General features: G+C 33.6%; 1 protein-coding gene across 1 annotated transcript; it reads right to left on the bottom strand.

The window, feature by feature from the left end:
- LOC132553462 (dynein axonemal intermediate chain 3-like) lies at positions 1-27,709 on the bottom strand. Its single transcript, XM_060217710.1, has 24 exons — positions 27,673-27,709; positions 26,380-26,460; positions 26,086-26,212; positions 25,835-25,915; positions 25,124-25,308; positions 24,687-24,791; positions 24,238-24,387; positions 23,776-23,934; positions 23,406-23,563; positions 22,798-22,909; positions 22,474-22,552; positions 18,462-18,586; positions 17,311-17,484; positions 13,654-13,776; positions 13,087-13,160; positions 12,426-12,570; positions 12,102-12,186; positions 11,485-11,618; positions 6,927-6,990; positions 6,464-6,594; positions 2,663-2,867; positions 1,406-1,497; positions 1,071-1,193; positions 1-714 (listed from the first exon to the last, which is right to left on the bottom strand). Exons 2-24 carry the CDS (start codon positions 26,449-26,451, stop codon positions 574-576), a joined length of 2,844 nt encoding a protein of 947 aa, XP_060073693.1. The 5' UTR covers positions 26,452-26,460; positions 27,673-27,709; the 3' UTR covers positions 1-573.

Below are 27,709 nucleotides of genomic sequence, written 5' to 3'. Positions count from 1 at the left end.
ACTAATTCATGGCGTTAAGATAAACAGAAATCAACAACAAAAAGTTATTACTATTTGCCAAAGACATATTATCACGGATATACTACTCATACATCTATTTCAATAATATATTAAATAATACCTGGAAACCTTGTCAGTAATGTATTTCTACTAATAAGAAAGCTTAACACCAAATTGAAAAAATACTTGGTGTGGCTGCATCACTTAAAAGTTTATTACACAATCAGTAATAGTTGTACACAGGATGATGCACACAATACAGTATCATATATGTTTCATATCTAAGGAATCTGATTTTCACAAGACATTCATGGATTGAGACTAACAATCTTTATTACAGATAGGCTTGTATGTATCATTATTGTGGTCTTGATGGTACCCTCTGTCTGTATAGCTCTCAGCTAACTGAAGAATATTCCAGTTGATATGAAGGCATTAGTTTAACAAAGGATGAGCATATCATTGAAAGAAAACAAGAGTTTTTTATAACTAAAAATCTAATTGTTTTCCTGAGTCCTAAAACATCTGTTTCACGATTTTCCCTGAAACTTATAAGTTGGAAATTTTTTCAGGTCATGTTTCAGGCAGTGGTTCATCATCATCCTTCAGCCCCAGTTCTCTTAAGAATGTGTTTTCCTCATCGATATATGCAGCATATTCTTGTTTCTGACGATACTCAATTTCCTCCTCTGATAGCTGTACATTTGGTGCAATCTGAAAAAAAAAAGAGATAAATTCTTTGTACTTTGACTGAGGTTGACCATGAGACTACTCAGGGGCCCTTTTAATATCCTTTACCTAACATGATCGTATGATATATTAAGTTGAATCACTAGGGAACACTGCTGAAGAGTTACAGAAATTGGGTAATAAAGATCTGCACGTAAGGACAGATTGATCAAAACTGTTAGAATAAACACTGAATCAAATCTACTTGTTTCATGATGGTCTGAGACTGATATAATTCACATTAACTTATAAAACAACATAAATCAAAAGTACACAATTTATAAAGTACTCCAAGTATCTATTTTCTAAATACTATTTGTTTGAACATCCTTGATACTGACCCCCATCTTCCGTTTATGTTCTTGTTCTAGTTCCCTCTTCTCAATCTCTCTGAAGTCCCAGCGTGACACGACGAAAGCACGCCTCTTCACCTCACGCTCAAAGTAATTGGATATTCCTGTGTACTGTAGTAGAAAAGCCTCAGAATTACATTACTGGTAAAGTCCTCACTTTATAGAATACAAAATTATATTCTACAGAAAAGACATTAAAATAATTGATTTCATGTGAGTGGATTCATTTATATAGCACAACAGAGTCTTGAAGTACTGGTATGTTGATTTTTTGGAGTATAAGTAACATTGACAAATGATCATGAAACTTAGTTGGGTTTTACCTCATTGGCTGTAGGTTGTCTCAGACTCCAAGGAATCTCTAGTATGTGTAGTGTCCCAGCTGTGTCACCTACAGCCATCAGGTGCTGCTTCTCTGTTCAGATATACATAACAATATAATATCTGTACAAAAAACAGTTAATTTTACTGGGTATCAATATAAATGATAATCACCAAAAAACAAAAGGACCAGGAGTCTTTTTTCTGAAGAAGTCAACTTAAATAAAAGATAAATGTCTGAGCTCAAACTACAATTACAGCTGACAACTAGAACTGTCATCCTGAGGATAACGTATATCCCTTGCAGATACAAAGACCTCTATATACAAATCAGTTTGGTCAAAACTCCATGAAAAAAGTCAAAAACAGTTGAAAATTAAGTTTGTCATTCCCTATTACTTACCTCTTTATAGAAAATTAGGTAAAAATCAGACAATATCTAAATTTCAACCAATGAATGACCACAGTTTGCCTCAGCATAGTTTTCATTACAAATAAACCTATACAGTGATGGTTGGCATCCCCTAATGCCCTTATTAACCAAATTTAGTCAAAATTGGGCAATATCTTAATTTCAATCAATCAGAGGCCGAGATTATGTTGCCATATTAACTGTTTCTGAAACAACTAATGTTTCCTACTTTCGATTTTAATCAGTTATACCATTTGAGCATAGTTTGTTGAATGAAAAAGAAGTAATGGTTATTTATAGCAAAACCTGTTTAGTGAACCGGTTCTTTACATTTAATGGTACTTTTAAACAAAGGTGTAAACCAAATTTCAAGTTAACTGGATACTCCTAAAAACAGCTATTACTCAAAATGCATAGCTGAACAAAATTGTGTTCATTTTTTTTTTATAAATTTGGAAAACTCAAAGTCTTTTCAGGAGGCACATTTCCATATTGTAATGGCCATTCCCACAAACTTTTAAAAAGATCTGTTGTAAACTAAGGGAATGCATAGCCAGACGGATGGAAAAGTTGATTCCCACTTTGTTACATGGGGGTATAAAAATGAAGGTCGTTTTTTTTATTACTTTCAGCTTTTCATTAGAATATTTAATGAACTGCCTGCCAGAACATTACCTTGTATATGGCCCCATGAATCACAGCCTTAAATTTCTGATCAATACAAATGTTTACTGTTATGAGAAGCTTTCTATTATCATTTTGATGTGCTTTACAATTTTAAATCATTCTCAAAAGACTATCCAATAAAAAGCTGTCTAAAGACTCCGGTCTAAACTGCTCCACTCACGTGACACAGGGAATGGGTAGAGAGATGTGATTGGTACAGGCGATACATTCTGTGTCATACATGGCTCATGTGTCTTGTCAAGGAGATCCCACACATCCACACTGCCGTCCACTTTGGCTATATAGAACACGCCTGGTCTTGATGGTGACCAGTGCCCAGCACTTAACTTGACAGTACTGGCAGAAGACTGCAGGATTGGACCACTCTGTTTATATAAATTAACTAGGTTTAAACCACCAATATCCTGGCCTTATAGAAAATTAATTTTGTGTTGTTAAATACATGTACATAAATAATCATTGCATAAAATGATAGCACCTTTACTAATTTCTGAATATAACAGAGATTCAACATAATTCACCACAAACCTCAGATACTTTTTATCAAAAATCATATCAGCATTGTTGAGAAGAATCTGGTTTGTATCCCACCAGTACAATAAGTAGCATTACTGTGTGATATAATCAGTCAAAACAATATATAAGTCACAAGGCCAATCTGTAAAATCTGAGAAATCCAACATTGTTAATGGTGGCATGGACATCTGGAAAAGTAAATTGTGACCGAGCTTCTCCAAACACTGTAAAGTAAAATAGCTTGTAGACTTGCACTACCACACTATAGCATTCCAATTATATATTATAACACAACACACAATATGGTATTACTATTCTACTTCAATCACCTTTATTCTTTAATTAAAAAAGATGATTTGGTTAAAAGGGATATTCTGCCCAAGTTGCAAAATTTCTGGCTGTTCTGTACCTTTTAAGAACTCACTCTAATGACTTTTTAAACCATTGTTAGCTATAACACATAGGGAAATCCGGAACCAGATCAAAGGTTTCATGCAGAGTATTGAGTAAATACACAAGTGTATATGCTGTTCACTAAAATTTCTGCTGGGGATACAATCTATTTTCTTTATTTGGCTTATTTTCTATTGATTTTATGATTTCCACAAATATCTAATTCTGTTCAGCTTATAACAACACAAACCTGTTATGATGCAATCAGGGCTGCATGAACATTTGTAAATTGATCTAGCTGTTTCTATAATGAACTTCTGTAAATTAGATATCATATGTAAAATTTCCATGAGAACACAAGAAAATTATTTTTTTACAGGTGTCTTCAAAAGCATCCCATAAAATCCTAACTTGTATGGAATATCCCTTTAAGCTACTAAAGCATGAAAACAGGTCAAACATATCAGTAGAATCCTTTTCATGTTTCAAAGGTATCAAGAATCATCGCCGATTCTATTTTCAAACAAAAGTAGAGTCACTTGAATTTAGGGTCATCAGTGTATCTATTTCAATTAGCATAAAAGTTGACGGTATCTATCAGCTAAAAAGAACCACATCAGCAACAGTTTAGATATCATATTAATCTTATAGAAGGCTGAGAGGCCAATACAAAATCTTGTGCTAATTTTTGGGGTGGGCTTACTTTAATCAATGATCATTTCTACTTGGTTGCAATTTATATAGTGGGTTTATCATCAGACATGGGCTTATTACAGGATATATAAAATGGTATACACAACATGGAAGTTGTGTTATTTGGTAATGATATTTCTCTGTTGGTAGATCTTACCTTTAACCACAGTAGCAACACAGCACTTTCTTTCTCTCTCTCTTTTTTAAGGGGGTTGGGGGGTGGGGGTAGGGACGGACTTGGAGGGTGGGATGGGGGTAGGGACTGACTAAGAGGAGGAGTGGGAGGGGGTTACTTAATTTATTACTATTTATACTGTATTAAAAAACAGAAATTACAAGCTTCTGTACAAGGTGTTAGGATATTAAGATAGCGATTTCAAGATTTTAAGGTATCATACCATACAAGTGTAGGAATCAAGGATGTACCCAAAGTGCTGATGGAATTACTCAAGGAGGTGTATCAAAACACTGTGCTTGCTGTAGTGATAGGATTTGCCTATAACACTGAAGATCCATAATGGTCAAAATACAGTTAATGGTTGAGAACTTGTAGTCTTTAGATTAAAACTGGACATTGACTGAGGGCAATATGAAATGTTCCAAATTAATATACTGTACCACAGATAGAATTTTGAAAAAGGTATTTATATCACCTGATGTTTTTGAGAAGAAAGTTCATTTGAGCATGCTATTAAACAAGAAACAACACCATCCAGGACAATCATATATATGTCCAGTTGTATCTTTTTACCATTTCAATACAAGGGCTTCATTTACAATCAGTGACCTACCATCATAAATTCCATAGCTTTGTGATGTGATAAGGGTCTACTTTGTAAGAAATACAAGGTTATGTGTGTATCATATAAAAAGAGATAAATTGTCACAAAGAAGAAAAGCACCATAGTACATTATTTGGTATACCTAGATCTTTGTACAGTATGCATGTAGGGGTTTTAAACTTTTTATTGACACATTAAATATAAGTGTAAAGTAGTGTATAGTTGTTAATGACAAAAAATCTTTTCAATTCAGATTATTTCCACAAAAAAATTAATTCACATTTCAAAACATTTTTTGGTCAATCATCACAGCATCCAACTCTAGCCGTGTAAGGACTGCTGTCCTTAGCATACTTACATTCCTCTTGGCCTCATTAGGATCAACCTGTAGTGCCCCACAAGTAAACACTATTAAAACATGGTTAGAATTGACTATACATAGCCAACAAGTAAACCCTCATCAGAGTCATCAGGTATGTTTTCCCTACTGTGATCATTGATCTAACATGACCAAGTCAGATCAACCTGTGGTACAACATCAGTAGGCACAAGGAGTCATCTGAATCAAACTTAAGTTCTCTATAAGTAAACACTGATCAGAGAGTCATCAGGATCAACTTGTAGTTCTCTATAAGTAAACATTAACCAAGGAGTCCTTAGGATCAACTTGTAGTTCTCTATAAGTAAACACTAAACCAAGGAGTCCTTAGGATCAACTTGTAGTTCTCTTTAAGTAAACATTAACCAAGGAGTCCTTAGGATCAACTTGTAGTTCTCTATAAGTAAACATTAACCAAGGAGTCCTTAGGATCAACTTGTAGTTATCTATAAGTAAACACTAACCAAGGAGTCCTTAGGATCAACTTGTTGTTCTCTATAAGTAAACACTAAACCAAGGAGTCCTTAGGATCAACTTGTAGTTCTCTTTAAGTAAACATTAACCAAGGAGTCCTTAGGATCAACTTGTAGTTCTCTATAAGTAAACATTAACCAAGGAGTCCTTAGGATCAACTTGTAGTTATCTATAAGTAAACACTAACCAAGGAGTCCTTAGGATCAACTTGTTGTTCTCTGTAAGTATCTTAGAATCAACATGTAGTTTCCGAGTTATTGGTTTTCCAGCTACTGCAGATAATTATCCTCTCTATAAGACAGCTGTTCTTTACCTGGTCTTCAGATAGTTTTTTTTACAGTATACATCCATTTCTGCTTTCCATATGTTTCCCACCTCACATTTTTCAAAAATTGTTATCAGATAAAAACGTGTTCTGTTGGAAATATATGTGTGTTAATTATTCCCATAAATGACTTGCTCCTTGATGTTTAAAAGATAACAACATTGAAAAAGCATCTACCTGACATTCTAGTAGTTTTAAAAAATGACATGACTTACACTATTCCTATATATCTCAAACATATCAATTTTATATATATTTTTATGTAATCAGATTTATGATTGGTAGGAATGTGAAGAGATATGAACACTCAATATCAATGTGTACAGACTTCTATTTGATATGTACAAAGAAATAAAAAGCAAACTGAATTCTAATTTAAAACAAAGTATAAAAACTTACATTGATTGACTCCTTCCATATTGTGTAGGTCCACCCTCCAACACACAAAACTACATCCTTAAAGAAAGGAGAGCGTTGTAGCGTGTTGACAGGTCCATCGTGTATCGCATGATAGAAGTCTGGCTTTGGTGCTGGTAAAGAAAAACTTGTGCTATTAATCCGACAGTAATAATCTTTTAAAATGTGTCTGCTTTGAATGAAATAGAAATGCATAGCTCATGTAAAAATATCTTACAGTCACATTTTTTATCATTATAATTTACTTCATATATATGAAAAATATGGAAAATAATTGATTCAGATTATGAATGATCAACAAAACTTCAAATTTCAAATAATAAGGATGCATACATATCTTAACAAATAATTTTTGATAAACTTGGAAGTTAATACCCTTTTCTCAATAAACAATTATAAAGGAAAAGATTAGGCTTATAATTATAACAGACATTGAATTTCTTACTCTGAATTTTCCCTGTGTCTTGATCTTTCTGTGGCATCCAGTCGACGTAAACTATCTCACCATCCTAAGATTTGTGTAGGAATAAAATATGGTAATTCAAAATACTTCAATCCATCAAACTCTATCCCCCTAGTGAATCATCACCCCATAAATACCATCACTTGACTTCCACACATTATCAACCAATAACACATCCTGTCTATATATGGTATCAATCATCACCTCATAAATACCATCACTTGACCTCCACTCATTATCACAACACATCCTGTCTCTATATGGTATCAATCATCACCCCATAAATACCATCACCTGACCCCCACTCATTATCACAACACATCCTGTCTCTATATGGTATCAATCATCACCCCATAAATACCATCACTTGACCTCCACTCATTATCACAACACATCCTGTCTCTATATGGTATCAATCATCACCCCATAAATACCATCACTTGACCTCCACTCATTATCACAACACATCCTGTCTCTATATGGTATCAATCATCACCCCATAAATGCCATCACTTGGCCTCCATTTATTATCACCTGATAAAACAGCCTAATTCTCTTTTGTATCAATTGTCACTCAACCTTCACCTTTTATCACCCAATAAAACACCTTGACTCTATATGTTATCATTTATACCATATAAATAAATATCACCAATCCCCCCGTTATCTGACATACAGAACACCAAACCAAGAAGCCCCACAGTGAAAATATCTACAAAGTTCTTAGATCTAATGACAGTAACGAACTAAAATTTCTTCAAAGAGCAGTAGTATTTACAGCATCAAAGATGAAACTGGTGTTACAAGTGTCCACTCTCTTCTTTTCTTATTAAGTAAAAGATGCCAGAAACCAATGTTAGTTTGGCACTTAGTTTCTGTCGAAAATGCATGCTGTTAAGAAATACACTTTTTTTCTACTCCAGGATGTTTTCACACAAATTTATATGTTATCAATTGAATCTTGTAAGTTCTTAAAAAGTATGTTATACTAATAAAGTAAGTGATAATCATATAATGATGTTCCCAGCCAATCAAACATTTTATATTAAATTCCAACCCATAACTGACAGGTTTACCTCAAAACCAGTATAATACAGTGGTACTGAAGAAACAAAGTGCCGAGTTAAATTGTCTAAAAGTGCAAAGCCCATGCATTTATATACCATGCAATATTAAAGAAAGACTCAAAGGAAAGCTCACACAGTTAGATATGTACAACAAAACATGCTGTTATCACAGATAAATCTAGAAAACATGCAATCATTAGGTACCTGAGCAAGTACACACAATCAGTTAATATTGTCTCCATACCTACTTTGTCTACATTCTGTGTATAGATATCTACCATGATACACAGGTCAACACCATACTTTAAAAGACTACATGTCTGGTTCTCAAACAACACTGATGTTTAGGACTAAGGGAACAGAGGACTGACTGAGAGATACACTGGTGATTAGGGAACAGAGGAATGACTGAGGGATACACTGGTGGTTAGGGAACAGAGGTCTGACTGAGGGATACACTGGTGGTCAGGGAACAGAGGAATGACTGAGGGATACACTGGTGGTTAGGGAACAGAGGACTGACTGAGGGATACACTGGTGGTTAGGGAACAGAGGACTGACTGAGGGATACACTGGTGGTTAGGGAACAGAGGACTGACTGAGAGATACACTGGTGATTAGGGAACAGAGGAATGACTGAGGGATACACTGGTGGTTAGGGAACAGAGGTCTGACTGAGGGATACACTGGTGGTTAGGGAACAGAGGACTGACTGAGGGATACACTGGTGGTTAGGGAACAGAGGACTGACTGAGGGATACACTGGTGGTTAGGGAACAGAGGACTGACTGAGGGATACACTGGTGGTTAGGGAACAGAGGACTGACTGAGGGATATACTGGTGGTTAGGGAACAGAGGACTGACTGAGGGATACACTGGTATTTAGGGAACAGAGGACTGACTGAGGGATACACTGGTATTTAGGGAACAGAGGACTGACTGAGGGATACACTGGTGTTTAGGGAACAGAGGACTGACTGAGGGATATACTGGTGGTTAGGGAACAGAGGACTGACTGAGGGATACACTGGTGGTTAGGGAACAGAGGACTGACTGAGGGATACACTGGGGAACAGAGGACTGACTGAGGGATACACTGGTGTTTAGGGAACAGAGGACTGACTGAGAGATACACTGGTGGTTAGGGAACAGAGGACTGACTGAGGGATACACTGGTATTTAGGGAACAGAGGACTGACTGAGGGATACACTGGTGTTTAGGGAACAGAGGACTGACTGAGGGATACACTGGTGGTTAGGGAACAGAGGACTGACTGAGGGATACACTGGTGGTTAGGGAACAGAGGACTGACTGAGGGATACACTGGTGGTTAGGGAACAGAGGACTGACTGAGGGATACACTGGTGGTTAGGGAACAGAGGACTGACTGAGGGATACACTGGGGAACAGAGGACTGACTGAGGGATACACTGGTGGTTAGGGAACAGAGGACTGACTGAGAGATACACTGGTGGTTAGGGAACAGAGGACTGACTGAGGGATACACTGGTGGTTAGGGAACAGAGGACTGACTGAGGGATACACTGGTGTTTAGGGAACAGAGGACTGACTGAGGGATATACTGGTGGTTAGGGAACAGAGGACTGACTGAGGGATACACTGGTGGTTAGGGAACAGAGGACTGACTGAGGGATACACTGGTGGTTAGGGAACAGAGGACTGACTGAGGGATACACTGGTGGTTAGGGAACAAAGGACTGACTGAGGGATACACTGGGGAACAGAGGACTGACTGAGGGATACACTGGGGAACAGAGGACTGACTGAGGGATACACTGGTGTTTAAGGAATAAATGAGTGATAGAGAAAATAAATGGATACACTGGTATGTAGAGGACAGAGAACTTAAAAAGGGGGTGCTGGTGTTCAGAAGACAGAAGTAATACTGAAGTTCAGAGGTTGAGGACTGAGAGGTAAACACTGACATTAAGGGGGGAAATGGGACACAGATGATTATAGGGGACTGAAGATAGACAGAGGAGGACACTGCAAAAATAAAAATAAAATACTTTTGAATATCTTATTGGAAAATATATGTATCATTAAGATGTCTAAAGGACATACATATTATGAAACAGAGTTTACTTAGTGTTCACAGAAGAAATAAGAAAAGGATGAAATAAAATCAGTTAATATCTGTTATATCTTATATAAAAAATAGATGTAAATAACAGATTGTGCAAGTGAAGGATCCAGACATGCAGTCTTAAAAAGCAGATATAATATACAGGGCACTACAGCAGAGATAACATTGAAGGGGACAGCATTCAAACATTCCATAACTAACACTAAATGTATAGCTGCCCCATTATAAGCAATACATTATATGTAAAAAAATATAATACATGTACTATCATATACCTTTCAGTTAACTGTTTTCACACTATCCTGTTTTCTTTTGTTTTTATTCCTATGGAAATACGTTTTGTGTTCCATGTTGTAATTTCATCCAAACCTCAGTTACAAGGTAACAATTGAAGACTTTAATCTGTAGATTTCCCAATTATATTCTAGAGTGTAGATTGCCTAATACTTGGAGTAACTTTTGATATCATTGATTAGCGAAATCTGTTTTAAAATCCTTTGACTTCCTTTCCCCATGACCACCAAGGACAAATTACTATATTCTGTACTTCTACATTTGTACAAATCTACAAGTTAGATCTCACAGGCCTCACTGGAAATCTTACTAAAAAATTTTGACTTGGGCCAGGATTTATAAATTTGTTTGAGTGATAGTTTACATGGTAAAGTACTATATTGTACTTGGTATATCAAGGTAATGCAAATACAATCTATTTTATCATTCACAAAACAAACACTTGTAATCATGATGTGATTGGTTTTGGTATATTTTTTTTTTTTTTTTATAAAACAGCATAATATTATACATAGCACTAACACTATCAAGATATAATTAGTTTTGAATTACCAAAAATGATGTGGTGATCCAAGCCAAGAAATAGTTTGGGAAATATTTAAGTATAAAAAATTTGAATTTTTAAACATCACGGGGTACAATAATGCTACAATATATATCCACAACAGTATCAGAAGAAACAAGTCGGCTTTTCAATTCATATACAAGTGACAAACACTGTGAAATGCCAGATGCTGTTCATTTTGTGCATTAAGAATTGTTTAGCTTTGTGAGAAAGAAACTGCAGTGCTCTGTATAAACCCTGTGGGTGTATACGAATGTGCGTCAGAAAGACAGACAGACAAACGGATAGTAAATAGCTATAGACAGAATGACAAGTGTGTCGTGCATGCACACAGCACACAGGTGCTGCACAAGACAGAAATAGAAGACTACAGAGAATCCAGACTCATAAACGTTATGTGCTATTTCAGGGCATCCCACACTCCACCCTGGAACCAGGGCAGGGTGTGGTCCCTCCAACAGAACTGGAGGAGGGACATGTCCCATGTAACTGTGAGGACAAGTACCTCTGTGCCAACATAGAAATGAGTCTTGACACTCTGCAGTGTTCTCTTGTCCTTGCCAGACCCTGGCTTTGTGTAAAAGCCACCCCCCATGGCTGCCTCCTTTGACAGGTCTGTGCCATCCGTGGCTTTGCCTACTGTAAATTATAACACACATGGAATTAAATATGTAAATGTGTATCTAAATAAATGACATGAGTAAATGTTTTAAAATATGAGAAAATCATAAGCCAAGTTCAATTGTATATTATGCTTAAACTGATATTTTCATTTGACGGATGGACATGAAATAAACATATTCATCCATTTATCAATGAATGCTGAATTTTCTGAGGTACTACCATGTAATGCTGATTCAGTTATATAAACAGAAAAAACTAATTTTATCATCAAATAACTAATTCAAGGCACAGTATACTTAATTTTTATCATTGAACAGATCTGTGATAGGGAGTTCATAGCATTTAGTATAGCATTTTGAAACTGAATATTGCACTGTTTTCTCAAGGTCGTATCAAACTGATTTATACAGTTGGTGTAAATATAAGGCTTAGTTTATAACATAGTAAAACAGCTCTTTGAAATTCCAAATCTGGTAGAGTCTGTGTATTGATACTTACATGATCCTCTGTCTCCTTGTCTTTCTTGTATAGAAAACTTAACAGGGCTGTGATCACCTCCTGGCTCTGATTTATGAAGTGTCACCTAAATAACATCAAACAAAACAATCAGGAAATTCTAACATACACTAGAAAATGTTTTTTTCCAGTCATTTTGTTTTCATCTTGTCAACATTACAAAAAACAGCTATTACATATGTACTAGTGCCAGTAAATATTAACCTAAAGGCAAATTCAAGTATGTCTTGTTGTTATCAATATAAAAATAAACACACATCTGTAATCAATATTGAAAAAAAATCTTTTCAATCTTTGAGTGTTTACCTTGAGAACAGGTTTCCATGACAGGTCCAAATGTTTGAATGTGTTTGGAACACCTATAGGGTTTTTGGGTCCTTTGTCAGTCTCCTTGGTGGTAATGAGTTGTCCAGGACCTTTCACAGGTCTAGTGTCCCACACTAATACACAGCTGTTAGAAAAAGAAAATGCATCATAAATTCAACATTTCAAAATCCAGTTTGATTCATGCAGAAACACTATTCTGTATAAACACAAGATGGTAATCACTTGTCTATATATACATATGATGGTACTCATTAGTCTGCATGAACACAAGATGGTACTAAGATATCTGTACATTCACAGGCAGGGTTTTCCATAATTTTGTTAGCAGTAGGCTGTGTAGTGAAAGTCGGAGGCTGGCCTGCCGTGTACGTGTAGTCGTGTACGGAACATTATTACCGAACTGGATTGGTGTATGCGGCCAAATGATCAAGGTAGCCGGTAAAAATTGGCCAGCGACCGGCTCGTATGGAAAACCCTGGGATGGTATCCACTAATTTGTATACACAAGGTGAGACTCACTAGTCTGGATATACACAATGTGGTACTCACTAATCTGTATAGACACAAAATGGTACTCAATTGTCTACACTCACTAGTTTTTATATACAACAGATAAGCTTTTGTGTATGTGTATACTCACTAATCGGTGGCACAGGTCATAATCTGACAGCACTGTAGACCCTTGTTCTCCTGGGGCACACCCATCCTGTTCAACTGGTAAACATAACACTTCTTGTACACTTCTTGTATAATAATTATGATGGTAGAACAAAATGTAGGAATGTAATATCCCCATAAAGATCCAAAATAAAGAAAATGTTTTAGAACAAATCTTCTATAGCTAGTGACAAGTAGTTTCTATCATTATTGTACTATGTAAAGAATTACTTAAAGTGATAGACAATAATTCTGTTTAATCTGAGTAGTAAATGCTATTTACGTTAAACATGATCAGACATTATTTCTGTCATTTTGACCACTAATGTCTGACATACATTCATCTAGTCTGATATCATTGGCTAACTTATTTAGATCTACCTTGCTTGTGATGGCTGTCCTGTGTTAAATGGAGTTTTAATTAGACATACCATACCTTCATCTTGTCTTGTGTCCAACATCATTTGCTTATTCATTCAGATATAACTTGATATGTTCAAGTGTTCATTTGCAAGTCCCCAGTTTTTATAACTTGTTTAGTTAGACATACCTCCATATGGTCAGGAACCCACTGTATGTCAGTAATGGCTGCTCGGTGACTGTTCTCTATACTGGAAACAGCACAGTAACGGACTACTGGAGTTTTTAAAGCATTGGGATCCTCAAAGCCAGGCTACAAAAAATATACTTTCATCAGCCCTTTTTCAAAAATAGTTATGTCTCTAATTTCTGAAAGATGACATGGAAATGTTAAATATTCAAACATGATTTCTAGATTATTGATTTAATACCTATCCCTTCAATGTTACAATTTACACTGGTGGATTTCATTCTATTGATCATGGGTCTCATACATCTGTATCTAAGTGTGTGTTGTCAATAAATTATTTTATATCAGTCTCTGAAATAAGTGAACAAAAACCTTGGTCTATATACGTTTTGTTGGTTTTGTATTAACCTCATATATTACAGTATCTACCTGGTAAGAGATAAATGTCTGGTAGAATTCAAGAAAACTACCAACAAATATGATTTTGTTATCATGTAATAATTCAACTGATCCTCTTTGAGTCAAAGGTTATGTGTTATCCTGTTTGGCTTAATGTCCTCTAATGAGTTCAACACCTACATTGATTCAACGGTAATGTGTTACCCTTCTGGACCTATTGTCTTGTAATAAACCCACACCCTGACTTTGAGTCTGAGGAAATATGTTGGCCCCTTGTGCCTATTGTCTTGTAATAAACCCACACCCTGACTTTGGGACAGAGGTAATATGTTGACCCCTTGTGCCTATTGTCTTGTATTAAACCCACACCCTGACTTTGGGACAGAGGTAATATGTTGGCCCCTTGTGCCTATTGTTTTGTATTAAACCCACACCCTGACTTTGGGACAGAGGTAATATGTTGGCCCCTTGTGCCTATTGTCTTGTATTAAACCCACACCCTGACTTTGGGACAGAGGTAATATGTTGGCCCCTTGTGCCTATTGTCTTGTAATAAACCCACACCCTGACTTTGGGACAGAGGTAATATGTTGGCCCCTTGTGCCTATTGTCTTGTATTAAACCCACACCCTGACTTTGGGACAGAGGTAATATGTTGGCCCCTTGTGCCTATTGTCTTGTATTAAACACACACCCTGACTTTGGGACAGAGGTAATATGTTGGCCCCTTGTGCCTATTGTCTTGTATTAAACACACACCCTGACTTTGGGACAGAGGAAATATGTTGGCTCCCAGGCCTACTGCAGGATAAATATGACATAATAATGAGTACTGCATAAGCCTGTGGGTATGAAAAGGAATACATTTCCACCATGAGCTACATCATTAGTGTAGATACATACAACAATACAGGTAATGTTATTCTTACTATCAATTTTTATAATGATAGTGTATTCTACTGTACAATGAATAAGTATAACAGTAATTGTCAGAATTATTTTCCCATTTTTAAAACCTGTTTCCAAAACTTTACCAATAACCTCAATACAATATTTACCCATTAATGATAAAATAGTAAGCATGTATATATGTTTATTTCTTTATTGTAAAATCAGTAAAACTTTTGATTACTTTTATACATGTACTACTTCATTCTGACTGTGTCAATTACCTCACTATTGGGTAAATTATTTAAACATTGAATAATTATACAGAAGTAAAATTTAAACACATCACTTAATCCTTTCTCCTCAATCTATCCATGATTTACATGTGTAAATTTGCTGATAGTCATGCAGCCATATAAATTTACACTATTTTTTTAAATGCTTTCTGTCACCTCAGTGCATCTATATTACATAGCCTGAAATGTATTAGCCTCTCCCAAAATTAAAAAATTTGTCCAATGTTGCAGAAGCTAGAGAGAGACAGTACTAATCCATCACAATATTAGCAAGTGGAAAATGAAGCAAATCATATCCTGATAGTTCTCTGCAAAAGTTAGCTGGTAAAAACATATCTGGAACCTAAAGAAATATCCGCATTGAACACCATCAAACTTGCGTTTGAAACCAGAAAGCAGTAAACTGACACATGGAGCAAAAGTGTACATGATGATACATCCAACTTATGATTCCATAACTTAGGTCAAGGATTCTAATAACTGTTCCTCCAATATTATTTACAGTATATCTTAAACACTCGGAATAAATACCAGACCCGACATAGAATTCAATATGACAAATACAGGCACAACATTTAAAAACTACTTTGAAGTGTAAGTTTAAAAAAAAAAATAAAAAATTCAATCAAATTGAAATGATTATGAACTTCAACAAAACAAACTTATTCAATGTATGAAAATATAACCTGAACTCTTCATTATTTCATAATGGCATGCCTCTCATTCTCAGTAATACTGTAAGGCAGATTTCTACCTTTAAGATTTACTAGACATTTGAAAAAAAATATTTCTTGATATTGTCATCAATTAATAATTAACAACATTAAACCTTGTGTTGGTGCCAAGTATAAAATTTTGAATCATGGAGAGTGATGTAATACATTTATATTTTAAATAAAACTTAAATTTTGAAATTTCACCCTGGTACATCAAGGATTTGTCTGCCATTGTCATTCTCATACCATGAAATTAATGAGATCAACATGCAAAGAGTTGAACACTTAAAATCTCTTTCTCTTCTAAAACTGTTTCATTTACAAATCAAACTTTGGAAAAAAAGTGAAGTTGAAAGTATTAGATCAAATTTTCTCCCATTATTTTATGTATATATGTACATATGGTATATTTTTTCTCTCTCAGTTTCATTATGTAAATCTGATTAAAGCTAATATATTTACACCTCAACTTCAATTTTTCCACTTAACTTTGAGAAATTGTATCGTTACTTGATTGAGTAACGTTATATCTAATTTTACCTTGAAAATCAATTCGACCTCTCTCTGAAATTAAATTCTATCATAGAGCTGAAAAGGAATTTTGAGCTAACTAATGTGATGAAAATCATACTTTAAGTATAATAAAAAAACCTTGCACCAAGCTATCCCAAAGAAGATTGATAAAGGTGTTGAAGAATGCGTCTCTGAATTTTAAATATTAACTTGTGGTAAACAAAAAAGTGTGTTTAAACCTTCTTCACCATTATACAAAGTTTACCTGTAGAAGTCCCTCATTCCGAAAAGTTAATCGCTTCTCCGGAAGCGGTGGTAACTCAAATCAAATACGATTCATGTTAAAGCAATCATGTTCGTATACCAAAATATTTCATCGACAAATTGATCCAGCTGTTAGGAATAATTTCCCTCTTAATAAGTCTAAAGAAAACAGTTCTTTTTACTGAGACCAATCTTTATTTGTAAAAATATATGACCAAAAACATCTAAATATAACAATTAAAAAAGAAAAACCTACTAGGAAAATTCACCTATCTAACATTCATATTTCAGAATTAAATGTTTATTTCTTAATATATACACCAGAGAGCAAATTCCATGTAAATTAACATTTCAGCCTGAATTTTAAGTGATCTTTCAATCAATTTCGAAGAAACTACATGGTTTTGTATAGAATAATTTTTTTCCAGATTTCACATTAATTTCATTTAAACGAAACAAATCTGAAATATAAAGAGAAACAGCAATAAAACAATATCTTGTTGAAATGATTATCAAGTCTATAGTATCATAAGAGGCAGCAATTTTTTTCTCTTGATCTGTAGGCTTCATGATATACTTACCAAAACATTAGACTTCTTGTTTCTGTTGCTGCCTCTCTGTTGCTTCAGTCGGTCAGCGTGAGCAGAGATATCCCACAACACTACTTGTCCATTGTAACAACCACCACAGATTATATTAGGGTCAGAGGGACAGAACTGGAAACTGTAGATGTCGTCTGGTGCTTCTAGTAACAGCTGATAAGAGAAAAGTATTGAAAGAGTTGAATAATTAATACATTTTGGAAGGAAAGAAAGAAACAGTCAACATATCCTGATCAGATGTAATGGTTGAGGATTGATTTCAATTGTCAATAGTAATTGACGAAAGAAATAAGAATAATTAGGAAATATGAAAGTACTACATGTGGATGTATAGGGTCGGTAAAACTCGAGATCAGAATTCAGAAATATAAATGTGACTTGTGGATGTATAGGGTCAGTAAAACTCGAGATCAGAATTCAGAAATATAAATGTGACTTGTGGATGTATAGGGTCAGTAAAACTCGAGATCAGAATTCAGAAATATAAATGTGACTTGTGGATGTATAGGGTCAGTAAAACTAGATCAGAATTCAGAAATATAAATGTGACTTGTGGATGTATAGGGTCAGTAAAACTCGAGATCAGAATTCAGAAATATAAATGTGACTTGTGGATGTATAGGGTCGGTAAAACTCGAGATCAGAATTCAGAAATATAAATGTGACTTGTGGATGTATAGGGTCAGTAAAACTCGAGATCAGAATTCAGAAATATAAATGTGACTTGTGGATGTATAGGGTCAGTAAAACTCGAGATCAGAATTCAGAAATATAAATGTGACTTGTGGATGTATAGGGTCTGTAAAACTCGAAATCAGAATTCAGAAATTAGAATGTTACCTGTGGATGTATAGGGTCAGTAAAACTCGAGATCAGAATTCAGAAATATAAATGTGACTTGTGGATGTATAGGGTCAGTAAAACTCGAGATCAGAATTCAGAAATATAAATGTGACTTGTGGATGTATAGGGTCAGTAAAACTCGAGATCAGAATTCAGAAATATAAATGTGACTTGTGGATGTATAGGGTCAGTAAAACTCGAGATCAGAATTCAGAAATATAAATGTGACTTGTGGATGTATAGGGTCTGTAAAACTCGAAATCAGAATTCAGAAATTAGAATGTTACCTGTGGATGTATAGGGTCAGTAAAACTCCAGATCAGGATTAGAGATGGTGTCATGATCACTTTGGCACAGTTATCTATTCTCTCATCAAAGCTCAATTTTTCTGCCACAGCAACTGCAACTACACCTGGAAAAGTAAATTTCAAAATTTGTTACACATTTTATTACATCATCCATTAACAGGATACATAAAACATCTTACATTAACAGACCATGTAAAATATCTTACATCAACAGATCATGTAAAACATCTTAAATCAACAGATTGTGTAAAATATCTTACATCAACAGATCATGTAAAACATCTTACATCAACAGATCATGTAAAATATCTTACACCAACAGATCATGTAAAACATCTTACATCAACAGATTGTGTAAAACATCTTACATCAACAGATTGTGTAAAACATCTTACATCAACAGATCATGTAATACATCTTACATCAACAGATCATGTAAAACATCTTACATCAACAGATCATGTAATACATCTTACATCAACAGATCATGTAAAACATCTTACATCAACAGATCATGTAAAACATCTTACACCAACAGATTGTGTAAAATATCTTACACCAACAGATTGTGTAAAATATCTTACATCAACAGATCATGTAAAATATCTTACATCAACAGATCATGTAAAACATCTTACATCAACAGATCATGTAAAACATCTTACATCAACAGATCGTGTAAAATATCTTACATCAACAGATCATGTAAAACATCTTACATCAACAGATCATGTAAAACATCTTACATCAACAGATCATGTAAAACATCTTACACCAACAGATCTTACACCAACAGATTGTGTAAAATATCTTAAATCAACAGATCATGTAAAATATCTTACACCAACAGATCATGTAAAATATCTTACACCAACAGATCGTGTAAAACATCTTACACCAACAGATTGTGTAAAATATCTTACATCAACAGATCATGTAAAACATCTTACATCAACAGATTGTGTAAAATATCTTACATCAACAGATCATGTAAAACATCTTACATCAACAGATCATGTAAAATATCTTACATCAACAGATCATGTAAAATATCTTACATCAACAGATCATGTAAAATATCTTACATCAACAGATCATGTAAAATATCTTACATCAACAGATCATGTAAAACATCTTACATCAACAGATCATGTAAAACATCTTACATCAACAGATTGTGTAAAATATCTTACACCAACAGATTGTGTAAAATATCTTACATCAACAGATCATGTAAAACATCTTACATCAACAGATTGTGTAAAATATCTTACATCAACAGATCATGTAAAACATCTTACATCAACAGATCATGTAAAACATTTTACATCAACAGATCATGTAAAATATCTTACATCAACAGATCATGTAAAACATCTTACATCAACAGATCATGTAAAACATCTTACATCAACAGATCATGTAAAACATCTTACATCAACAGATTGTGTAAAATATCTTACATCAACAGATCATGTAAAACATCTTACATCAACAGATTGTGTAAAATATCTTACATCAACAGATCATGTAAAACATCTTACATCAACAGATCATGTAAAACATTTTACATCAACAGATCATGTAAAATATCTTACATCAACAGATCATGTAAAACATCTTACATCAACAGATCATGTAAAACATCTTACATCAACAGATCATGTAAAACATCTTACATCAACAGATTGTGTAAAATATCTTACATCAACAGATCATGTAATACATCTTACATCAACAGATTGTGTAAAATATCTTACATCAACAGATCATGTAAAACATCTTACATCAACAGATTGTGTAAAATATCTTACATCAACAGATCATGTAAAACATCTTACATCAACAGATTGTGTAAAATATCTTACATCAACAGATCATGTAAAACATCTTACATCAACAGATTGTGTAAAATATCTTACATCAACAGATCATGTAAAACATCTTACATCAACAGATCATGTAAAATATCTTACATCAACAGATCATGTAAAACATCTTACATCAACAGATTGTGTAAAATATCTTACATCAACAGATCATGTAAAACATCTTACATCAACAGATTGTGTAAAATATCTTACATCAACAGATCATGTAAAATATCTTACATCAACAGATCATGTAAAACATTTTACATCAACAGATCATGTAAAATATCTTACATCAACAGATCATGTAAAACATCTTACATCAACAGATCATGTAAAACATCTTACATCAACAGATCATGTAAAACATCTTACATCAACAGATCATGTAAAACATCTTACATCAACAGATCATGTAATATATCTTACATCAACAGATCATGTAAAATATCTTACATCAACAGATCATGTAAAATATCTTACATCAACAGATCATGTAAAACATCTTACACCAACAGATCATGTAAAACATCTTACATCAACAGATCATGTAAAATATCTTACATCAACAGATCATGTAAAATATCTTACATCAACAGATTGTGTAAAATATCTTACATCAACAGATCATGTAAAATATCTTACACCAACAGATTGTGTAAAATATCTTACATCAACAGATCATGTAATACATCTTACATCAACAGATCATGTAAAACATCTTACATCAACAGATCATGTAAAATATCTTACATCAACAGATCATGTAAAACATCTTACATCAACAGATTGTGTAAAATATCTTACATCAACAGATCATGTAAAATATCTTACACCAACAGATTGTGTAAAATATCTTACATCAACAGATCATGTAATACATCTTACATCAACAGATCATGTAAAATATCTTACATCAACAGATCATGTAAAATATCTTACATCAACAGATTGTGTAAAATATCTTACATCAACAGATCATGTAAAATATCTTACACCAACAGATTGTGTAAAATATCTTACATCAACAGATCATGTAAAACATCTTACATCAACAGATTGTGTAAAATATCTTACATCAACAGATCATGTAATACATCTTACATCAACAGATCATGTAAAACATCTTACATCAACAGATTGTGTAAAATATCTTACATCAACAGATTGTGTAAAATATCTTACATCAACAGATCATGTAAAACATCTTACATCAACAGATCATGTAAAACATCTTACATCAACAGATTGTGTAAAATATCTTACATCAACAGATCATGTAAAACATCTTACATCAACAGATCATGTAAAACATCTTACATCAACAGATTGTGTAAAATATCTTACATCAACAGATTGTGTAAAATATCTTACATCAACAGATCATGTAAAACATCTTACATCAACAGATTGTGTAAAATATCTTACATCAACAGATTGTGTAAAATATCTTACATCAACAGATCATGTAAAACATCTTACATCAACAGATTGTGTAAAATATCTTACATCAACAGATCATGTAAAACATCTTACATCAACAGATTGTGTAAAATATCTTACATCAACAGATCATGTAAAATATCTTACATCAACAGATTGTGTAAAATATCTTACATCAACAGATCATGTAAAATATCTTACATCAACAGATTGTGTAAAATATCTTACATCAACAGATCATGTAAAACATCTTACATCAACAGATCATGTAAAAAATCTTACATCAACAGATTGTGTAAAATATCTTACATCAACAGATTGTGTAAAATATCTTACATCAACAGATCATGTAAAATATCTTACATCAACAGATCATGTAAAATATCTTACATCAACAGATTGTGTAAAATATCTTACATCAACAGATCATGTAATACATCTTACATCAACAGATCATGTAAAATATCTTACATCAACAGATCATGTAAAACATCCTACATTAACAGATCATGTAAAATATCTTACACCAACATGTATTGATCATACATAATTTATTCATTTTCTAATTCTATATCTGTAAAAGAGAGTTTCACCAGATTTCTGTATAAGATATTTTATAATGTAAAACTATTGATAATTTTGATTGATCTGACACAAAAACACATCATGTGACTCACCTTTAATGGTGGGATGCCACTGTATAGCTGTAATGGTTCTGTCTTTACTAAACTGAAGGTCTGTAAAGGACTGGTACTCCTGAATAAAAAAAGTTTTAGAATGAGGAAACAGGTATGTAATACTTTCACTTAGAAATGATCTGACTTCGTTTATGATAATTATGTAATACTTCTTCAATGTTTTCTTCAAAATAGTTTTCTCAAGTTGCTCTTAAAGACCATAATTAATAAAATGTAGATTTTTATTGAAGCAAAATATCCTGAAACTACAAATCTTTGAATGTTTGGTATTCCATGACTTGCAATTCTTGGTTTTGTGAATACCTTGAGGTGATTGTCAGCTTTGTTCCCAAACGATCCATCAGCATCTCCTAAGTGCAGCCAGTCAATATAGAAAACATCCATAATCTCGTTCTGCTGAAGGGCAAGTTCAAATCTGAGAAAAGAAACCAAAACAGTTACAAAAAGTTAATTAAAAGATTTCAAATTTGACGATATGTTTTGAATTTTGATATGATTAATGAAACAGATAAGGATAGATAATTTACAATGACTGTTCATAACCTGACAGCAGAAATAATACCTACCACAATCATTTTAAAAGTGAAATCAAAGCATCAGAATAATAATGCAGACAGACGTTCTAATATCATTAACAATTTCATTTGTAGTATGAAGCTATTTTGCTATATATATGAGAAAGAAAAAGGTTTCAAAAGTATGGTTAGTTGATATGTACATCAGAATAAGATCTAGAATTATAACGGTAAACGAAACACTGACTACCTATTGTAAGAAAAAAATCAAAACAGGCAAAAGTCTCAGCCAACCACCCAATCCAACAGTATCTCATCACACCACCAATGACAGCAAATCTAGATCTAGCAGGGTTATTTCAAAGATGCTATCATAAACCAATCACAGCATTTTACCTTGGAACCATATCCTTAGCAAAAGTTTGTAAGTCAGTAGATTTTTCAATAGTTTCTTTTTCTTTGTCTGAGAATTCACGGGGATAATACTGTGTATTTGCATTTCTTGGGTAGCGCCAGTCAGTATTTGTCCCCTCTTCTACAAGCACTGGAACCGCCTAAAACATAGATCATTGCAATTATGAAAGTTACAATCTCTGAAGTTTTCTTGTACTTTTTCAAGTTTAAAAGGTTCTACCAATATAAGTAATAGTTTTCATTACCTGTAAGTAAAAGCGGATATCAGATTTTAATACTTTTTGTGAGAATTTCTCTGAGTGTTTGAAAACAAAAGAACAGAAACATACTACTTCTTTCTACTTTTTCCTACCTGTACACTTTTATCCAATTCTATTTTCTTAAGGTCATAAGTACGGTCCTCATATGCTGTACACTCAACGTAGGCATCTTTAGCATCGGCAACATTCCTGTCTTGGAAATTACAAGGAGCACCAAATTCCTTCCTGATACGACGAGCAGAAATTTTTATCTGTTGGGAAAAATAAAGTCCATACTAAACAATACAGTGTAACTCCTTACCTATAATGTTATATGGAATACTGTATACAGCCTGTTACTTCCATGATGTCTGCAATATGGTTGAATAACAAGAATTCTTTAGTTTATTAAATATTCATAAACCATGAACATAACAGAGAGACTGCAAAAAAGAAAATGTTACAACTTGAGCTTAAATAAAGTTGCAGTGTGATTAGCATAAGTAAGTTTTTCAATCTTTGATAAAAGTACAGATTAACAAGTTGGAAAATCAATTTGTTGATAGTCTATTTACCCGTCGTCGGTTTTCCACAACATTTTCCTCCTTGATTTCCTTTTCACTACCATGTGATACCCATTCCTTAGACTCGGGTGGAATGTACTTGTATACCACCTCTTCCTCTTTTTCTGCCCCTGCTTCTCCTTCTCCTTCAGGACCAAAGGGCTGTACAAATACAGTTATCTCTCAATAAAAGTTTCACATGATTGTTCATATCTGTGGACTGTTAAAGTCTTTTCGTAAGTCTTAATAAATTGTTTTGGAAGTCTCAATAACATTTAAATGAAATTGAATTAACTTTATACCTTTTCAAAAGTCTGCTATGGTATATATCAATCTGTAGCCTACTTCTTATGATATTTGACCTTATTTTCTCTGTGCTATGTCTGACCTATCTAATTCAAAGTCAGTATTTCCATCACCAGCTAGCTAGGAGTGACACTGTATAACTTGCATTCACTTACATTCAGTATTTTTTCCTTGGCTTCCTCTGTGATAGCAATGTAAAAATTCTGCCCAAACTTGAAGTCAGGATCATATACAATGACAATCTCGTCTGATGGAAAATCCTGTCATAAAAGACATCATTTAAACCATGAAATACTTCCAATCATGTCACTTAATGTACGTGAATCTGAAAAGTGTCACCTTTTACAGTTTGTCATGATATAGCTGATCTATTTTTTCTTTCCTGGCCAATTCATCAGCAATACAATTCAAAAAAAAAAACAAACAAAAACAAAACAGTTTTTTTTTTTAAAAGTCTCAAATAATTAAGGCTTTTCTTCCTCCAAAAATCATTTCAAAAGAATTCATGACCACAAATTATTTATCATCTTCTGAATTTCAAATATATATATTTATTGTAAATTTTCCTCCAAAACAAGCTATCTCGATTTACCTGTACTGCCTGTTTTACAGGATGGAAATCACAAACAGCCGCCCTGTTAAAGAAATCTTCCATAATATCAGCCTTCATAATGACTTTGATGGGATTTTCTTCTGTTACATCAACATCACATGTACAGCCAAATATTTCTTGGGATTTGGCAGACATAAAAAGTGGTACACATCCTTCTGGCAGACCTATGTTTCCAAACAAAATATGTATAATACATGTCATATAAATAATCAGAAATTGAAGCCAAAATATAAAATGATTCTGATTTAATAGGAATATATGCAAGGTATCTAATTTTTTTATGACACAGTTGTTTCAGTTAAGTAGGAAGCTAGGTAACAAATTTTTATACAATGAATGTTATTCTTAGACAGACAGCCGAGGACAACAATATCATTCTCCATTTCATTGCTGGGGACACAAAGATTTGACAGCCTTCCCAATCACCAAAATTATTTTTATTAGCATTCCTGCCAAAATTACCTCAAAATTCACCTAAGTGGGGATGTACAATGTACAATTGTAATAAACATTTAGAAATTTTGTAATCAAGAAGAAATGATACTTTGACTTCAAAAAGACCAGGGTATATTTTTATAACATAGATACCTGTCAGAATAATTAAAGCATTTACAAAATACATCACACAAATCTAGAATATTCGTAGTATTCAAATATGGAATAGATTTCTTTTTTATTACAGTGTACTACCTTCTTCTTCTTCTTCCCCCTCCCCTGTTGGGTCTGGTGTTGGTGCCTTCACATCCTCCTTGGTCTTTGCCTTTGTGTTTCCTGAAAGCATGACATTTAATTGACAAAAATGGAATTTCAACAACTGTCATTAGACATACAAATCATTGATTTCTACAATCATACATAATCTTTATTCAGTGATATAATTACAATCTCTTCATACCAATCTTGATATATGCCTGCCCTATAGAAATTGTAAGGTTTATTACCTTTTGGTGTTGCTCGCCCTTTTTCAGCAGCACCTTTATTGCCCTTGCTGGGTGTCCCTGACCTTTTCCCACTTCCTGGCTTAGCCTTTCCACTTACAGGACTCTTCTTCCCACCTTGAGCCGTGTCCTAAACATAAAACAAAAAAAACCTATTTCTAATACATGAAGATATGAATAGTTTCTTTTTAAATCACTACAAAACCACACAATTTTATCCAAATACAGATAGATCCTTCTATCGATATCAAAATCATAAATCTAGAAAATTCATTTTTTGTTGTTGTTAATACTCACTTTTTCTTTTTCATCCTGCTTTGATGTTTCCTTTTCCTTTTCGGAAACTTCCTTCTTCTCCGGCTCTGACATGTTTTATGCCTGATACAAATGAAAAGTATATATACTGCATGCAGTACATATTTATCAAGTCCTGTCAGATTTTTCACCCAGTTTGTACACAGAATTATGGTATTGTGGATAAACTGTTTTTCTTCGTAACACAGTGAAGAATTTCAGGATACCACTATTAAAAGTTTCTTTCCAATTGTCTTCTATCGGGATTAAGTAAGATTTTACCAATCAGATATAAATGAAAAGAATATATACTGCATACAGTACATGTTATCAAGAACTGCCTAATTTTTCACACACAGAATTAGGGTATTGTACATAAATCTGTTTTTTCTTCGTAACACTGAAGAATTTCAGGATATCATTATTTATATTAATTGTCTTGTGCTGGGATATAGTAAGATTTTGGTTATCATTTATTCACATAAATTTGAAGAGTGAAATCATATATATAAACATTGAATTTGATCTACTGATTGAAATTAACTACATGTATTTTCATTTCACCAGGACTTTAACCATTTCCATCCTTTTCATATCTAATCATTAAAATGAAAAATGACACCAGTAATCAATTACCTATCTTCTTCAAAGTTTGGCAACAATGTGACTGTTTCATTAGCTACCACATGATTTGGTAAAAGGTACATACAATCAGCAACGATATCCATCAGACATGGTATTATCATTACACTTTAGAAGGCAAGTAAATTTATCCATAGTCATCATATGTTCCTAGTTTTAGTTATTGTTGTGTCAACATTAAACCACTTAATAGTGATAGATGGAAGCATATATGTCATCAGTGTTCTTTCAACATATTTTGAGTTACCACTACCAGTGATGCCATTAACGAAAGTATAAACTTTATGTAGCAACCATAAGACTTAAGACAAACCATTACTTCAAAAATATTTTTTTGTATCGATCGATGTATACTGTGATGTACATTAAAAATTACATTAATACATCTCTACAAGCTAGACAACTGACATGTCCTTGGGCAAGGTACTTCACCCTGATACATGTAGCTATGGATGGAATGCGACATGTTATGTGATGTAGCTGTTATAGCTAGTACACTACAGGACAACTCTGTCTCAAATAGGTAGAATGTTGAATCATTAAAAAACCTGTTAATTGAAATACTTCGATAAGCCTATATTCGTATGACAAAAGAAAAAAAGTTTCAGTCAATTATGATTAAGATAGCCTATATATCAATTCCAATTGACAAACCTTGCGTTTAGTTGTCAGACAACAGTTTTGTTTATGT

This window comes from Ylistrum balloti, unplaced genomic scaffold (assembly GCF_031769215.1).
Source record: "Ylistrum balloti isolate Yb309-2 unplaced genomic scaffold, AGI_CSIRO_Ybal_v1 Utg370330, whole genome shotgun sequence".
NCBI classification, from domain to species: domain Eukaryota; kingdom Metazoa; phylum Mollusca; class Bivalvia; order Pectinida; family Pectinidae; genus Ylistrum; species Ylistrum balloti.
This window is presented reverse-complemented; position numbering and strand designations above follow the sequence as displayed.